Below are 4,358 nucleotides of genomic sequence, written 5' to 3' on the forward strand. Positions count from 1 at the left end.
CTGGTTTAGATCCTGATCAATAGTTGTGATGAGCATATATTCAACCTATTTGATGTATATACCTTATATCTTAGTTTAAATTAGGAGAAGAAAGTCATTATAAACTTAAGCATAATTTAGAAATTTTACGTCTTTATGTAAAGATTGTATATTTCTCATTTTACAATTCGGATTTATATTGTATGACCTTAACTTATTATTGCATTTTGTTGAATTTATTATTGGATTTGTAGTTCCTTGATATTCTTTCAGCAATAATCAATGTTTTGTTTGTTAATCTCTAATACTTACAATGCAGGTGGATTTACGAGAAGAGGGCATTGGCACTTCAAATTCTCGGAATAAGAGACAGGGAACAACTTCTCTTTTGAGAAAAATAGGAGGGAAAGGCTCTTAAATATTAAAGATTAAAATGCCACTATTTAAACTTTAGTTATTTTTGCGGTTATTCGAGTTTAGTCTTTGGGAGGTTACTTAAGTGTGTTGGTAATACCCAAGTCCTCTCTGTTGTAGTATCATTGATGAAATTTCCTATTGTTGGGGGTCAGTTCTTTTATCGACTCAGTGGCTATTGACCGAATTCTACCAGTTTTGTACTGAGGTAAATGGAATGACTAAAAATAAATTAGGGCCCGTTTGGATACCTCTCATTTTGTATTTGGATTTGGAATTGAGTTTTGAATACATATTGAATATATCCGGCAGCTCATGTAGAGGGAGAGAGAGGGGAAGGGGGTACTTCCTAATGGAGGAGAGAGGTTGAGGAGCAAAGAGCGTGAAGGAAACTGCCAGATCTGTGGATTTCCAATTTCTTATTTCTACAGCATATTTAGAAATCTGATTCTTTTCACTGTCAGCTGTTGAATTAGAAATCTAAGAATTTGATCCGATCCAAATTACAATGCAAAAAGGGATCAAATCCAAATCAAAATCTTCCAAACGGGCCCTTATCGTATTTGTGTTTGATATTTGTTGTAATATAAGTAGATATGTGTGTTGATATCCTCAAATATTTATATGTTTGAGGTATAAATGTTGGGACAATGTTATTTTTATATTCAATTGTTGTCTTCCCTCTAGTGAAACTGAATTCAGTTTTGTGTCCTATGTCTAGGCCTTTGGAGACATTCTCTAAGCCCTACCTCCTCTCTCCTACATTTTACTAATTTTTCTTCTTTCTACACTCACCCGACGGTAACAAATGCGTCACTTCTGGGCAGTTGGAACGCCTGAGATGATTTTTCCAGAGGTCCCTCCTATCCCTTTCTTTTCTTTTTCTTTGATGAAAAAAGGAAATCTTAATAGGATCTCGATCGCACACTCTTTTTGACTCGATAATCGTCATAAAATTAATACCATAAAACAAATGTTGTAATGAGTATGGGAAGTTGTCTCGCCTTATAGTTATCACAATCATGACAGTGACGCCATGTTCATTTATAAAAGCAAAAGCTTAGCTTTTCACCATTTTGGCTTCCCTTCTTCAACACCATCTCACTCCCTTCCTTTTTTTTCTCTCACCTCCTCCTTATCTTTGGCCCTTGTTTTTAAGGCCCCCCCACCCCCACTATGCTGCTACTCCAATCACCAAGCTTTAATGGTAGTTCTATTAACGATCAAAGCTCTAGATTTATCTGATGAGAGTGGGGCCAAAAGGCAGTAGGTGGAAGTTGTGATGGGACCATGCCTCATTTTCCTTCTATTAATGGATGGGGCGCACCTGTGACTCAATCCTGACCAATATGGATATCTGCGATTTCTTATTTAAATCTCTGAATAGTTGGGTCCCACCTTTGATCAATCTAGACCATCCATTCAGTGAGGCCCATTAGTCAATGGATGAGTAGAGAGTAGGGAAAGAGATGAAAGTTTTGGTAATCCTTTGCTCCTAATATTTTGCTTTTTTTTTCTACCAAGATTTGCGGACAAACCGTGTGAAACTCGATCTGGAATCTTCATTCATTATTGATCTTTACCTTTTTCGCTTTAATCTTCCTTCTGTTTTCCGGTCTCTTTTTTAATTCTCTAATTTCTGCAGAACAAGAAGAACAACACAGAGAAGAAGAGAGGCAAAATTCAAAAAAAATTCAAAAATAAAATAAAAAATAAAATTGAACAAGAACTCGGTTTTATTCTCTGATTTTATCCCCATAACAACCAATTAAAACCGCCAATTCTACACAGAAATGCAGACAAAAGATAAGTTTTTTTTTTTTTTACAGAATTAAACCCCTAGCAATGGCGCGATTCGTATTGAGATGTGTCGTTTCGTATACCGGAAGCTCTTCTCTGTACCTTTCGATTCCAATCGCTGCCAAATTTTCAAGCTCGAAAAGATCAGAGCTCGAACAACTCGCAGCATCATCATCCTCTTCATCATAAACTTCATGATTTTTTCTCAACATTTCTTCGAGAAAATCCTTGTTTTGATATCCTTTCAACAGATCCTTCGTGGCTGCTTCAACTCTCTTATTCTTCTCCATCAAATGGAATTTCAACTCCTCACCGAGCAGATAAGGAGATTCTCCCATCTTTCTACCGGCCGTTAAATTTCGTTCCTCCTCGTAGAGGCATTTTTGTCCGCATGGCCTACAATCCTCGTCCACGATGACGCTCACGGGGTAGAATCTAACGGATCTCTTAACGCCGTTAACTGATTTTCCCCTTGAAGAAGGAGTTTTACTGAGGCAAGATCTCGAGTAAGAAGACACAGAAGAGCATGTTGAGGCCTGGCCTGATTTCGGTTTCCGATCTAAACTAAAATCGTCCACCTGGCCGCCGATCGACGACGAGATCTTCGCCTTTTTAGCATTACCGGCGGTGAAAATCGAGTTGAGAAAGCTAGAGAGGCGGCCGCCGGGAGAATTTGGTTGTTTCTTAGCCTTTTTCAGATCACCGTAGATCTTACGCGATTTGCTCTTGATGAAACTCTCTGTCTTCTTTTTCTGCGGAGAGAGGATGTTTCTCTCCTTCTGTAAAGTGTTCGAAACGAGAATTTCAGACAGTTGAGGTTTTCTCGGCTCGGATCGAACCGGAGGTCCGGTTCGAACCGGTTTCGGTCTCTGCGACGTGAAAACTGAAGACCTGGATCCGTACACGGACTCTGCTTCGGAGGAAGAGAATCCTCCACAGCTTGAATCTGAAGAACTGGAAGTTGAATTAAAGAGCATCGATGTGTGATCTCTCTGCAATTTCTGAAATCCTTCTTCGAAATCTGAGGCTGATTGCCTTCTAAGCAACACCTTCTCAGTCACTTTCTTCTCTATCTTGAAATCACGATGGAGATTCATCATATCTCTGTGCTGCTCTTCTTCCCTAACATTTCTGCTGCAGTTGCTCTGTTTTTTTCTCATAGTTTCCCTATAGAGAAACAGCTCTTCTACTTCTTCTCCACCGCCTTCATCGATGGAACGGTATATTGCGTCGAGAAGAGTGGAGGAAAAAGATGGATTTTTCCTCTCGTACCGAGATCTTTCTTCTCTGAGTGTTTTCTCCCAGATATCCATGGTTTATAGGACGAGATGATGACGATGATGAAAACAGAGAGATAGTGAGAGAGAGAGACAGAGGGAGTATATAAAGGAAAGAGAAGGGAGAGAAATGACAAGGAAAGGAATTTTCTTTTTTGTCTGCTACTAGATTGTGAAAAGCTGCAAGAAGAAATCCCGTAACAGGGAAGAGGATGAGAAATTAAAAAAAGAAGAAGAAGAGAGACATTTTCTGAGAAGAGTTTTGATATTTTTGTTTTCTAGTTTGGTGGAGAGGAATGAGTGAATGAGAGAGAGCGTGGGAGAGAGAGAGGGCACTCGATGGCTGCTGTGTGATGGTCTTGAAGAGATGGGAAAAAATAGAAAAAGAGGAAGAGAATGCAAAATAGGAAGGGTGGAATGAAAGCAACGGCCACGCCACCTTCAGCGGCCTTTTGAGGTATCTCACGCGCACCAGGTTGGCAATTTGGATTCCTCTTTATTCACCCCATTTTCTTCCCCGGCCACCACTCCCTTTAGTGTTAAAAAAAAAACAGACTAGATAGGGTGGCCCTGGGAATAAAATGGGAGATCAATTGTAACAAACAACTTTGGGGTCCCACGGATAAATGTGTAATCAAGACCATGATATCACGAGGGGACTCACGTGGTATTGGTCCCACCCCAATGGCCCTCTCTGAAATTTTTTGGAAATGGCGTTTTCTTTTCCATTGTTTGATTACACATGGAAAAGTCTGTTAAGCTAGTCATAACCATATCATTTTCTTTTTGTACACATGCCACATTTTTATTGTTTGGTTTCTCGCATGGGTCTTACTCTGGGTTACCATATCTTAAGTGAGTTGTCATGATCAACGTCCTAAGATCATT

At 39.5% G+C, this 4,358-nt stretch overlaps 1 protein-coding gene across 1 annotated transcript; it reads right to left on the minus strand.

Annotated features, from left to right (window-relative positions):
* Positions 1 to 2,106: 2,106 nt before the first annotated feature.
* On the minus strand, positions 2,107 to 3,879 carry LOC143876823 (protein BIG GRAIN 1-like A). Its single transcript, XM_077378519.1, has one exon. It carries the CDS (start codon positions 3,504 to 3,506, stop codon positions 2,217 to 2,219), a length of 1,290 nt encoding a protein of 429 aa, XP_077234634.1. The 5' UTR covers positions 3,507 to 3,879; the 3' UTR covers positions 2,107 to 2,216.
* Between the last annotated feature and the right edge of the window lie 479 nt (positions 3,880 to 4,358).

This window comes from Tasmannia lanceolata, unplaced genomic scaffold (genome assembly GCF_043159265.1).
Source record: "Tasmannia lanceolata isolate RefF3 unplaced genomic scaffold, GAP_Taslan_0.1 ptg000005l, whole genome shotgun sequence".
Classification (NCBI taxonomy): domain Eukaryota; kingdom Viridiplantae; phylum Streptophyta; class Magnoliopsida; order Canellales; family Winteraceae; genus Tasmannia; species Tasmannia lanceolata.

Bases quoted from the DNA above. Each gene is read 5' to 3' on its own strand.
- LOC143876823 (XM_077378519.1), bottom strand. From the start codon at position 3,506: ATGGATATCTGGGAGAAAACACTCAGAGAAGAAAGATCTCGGTACGAG.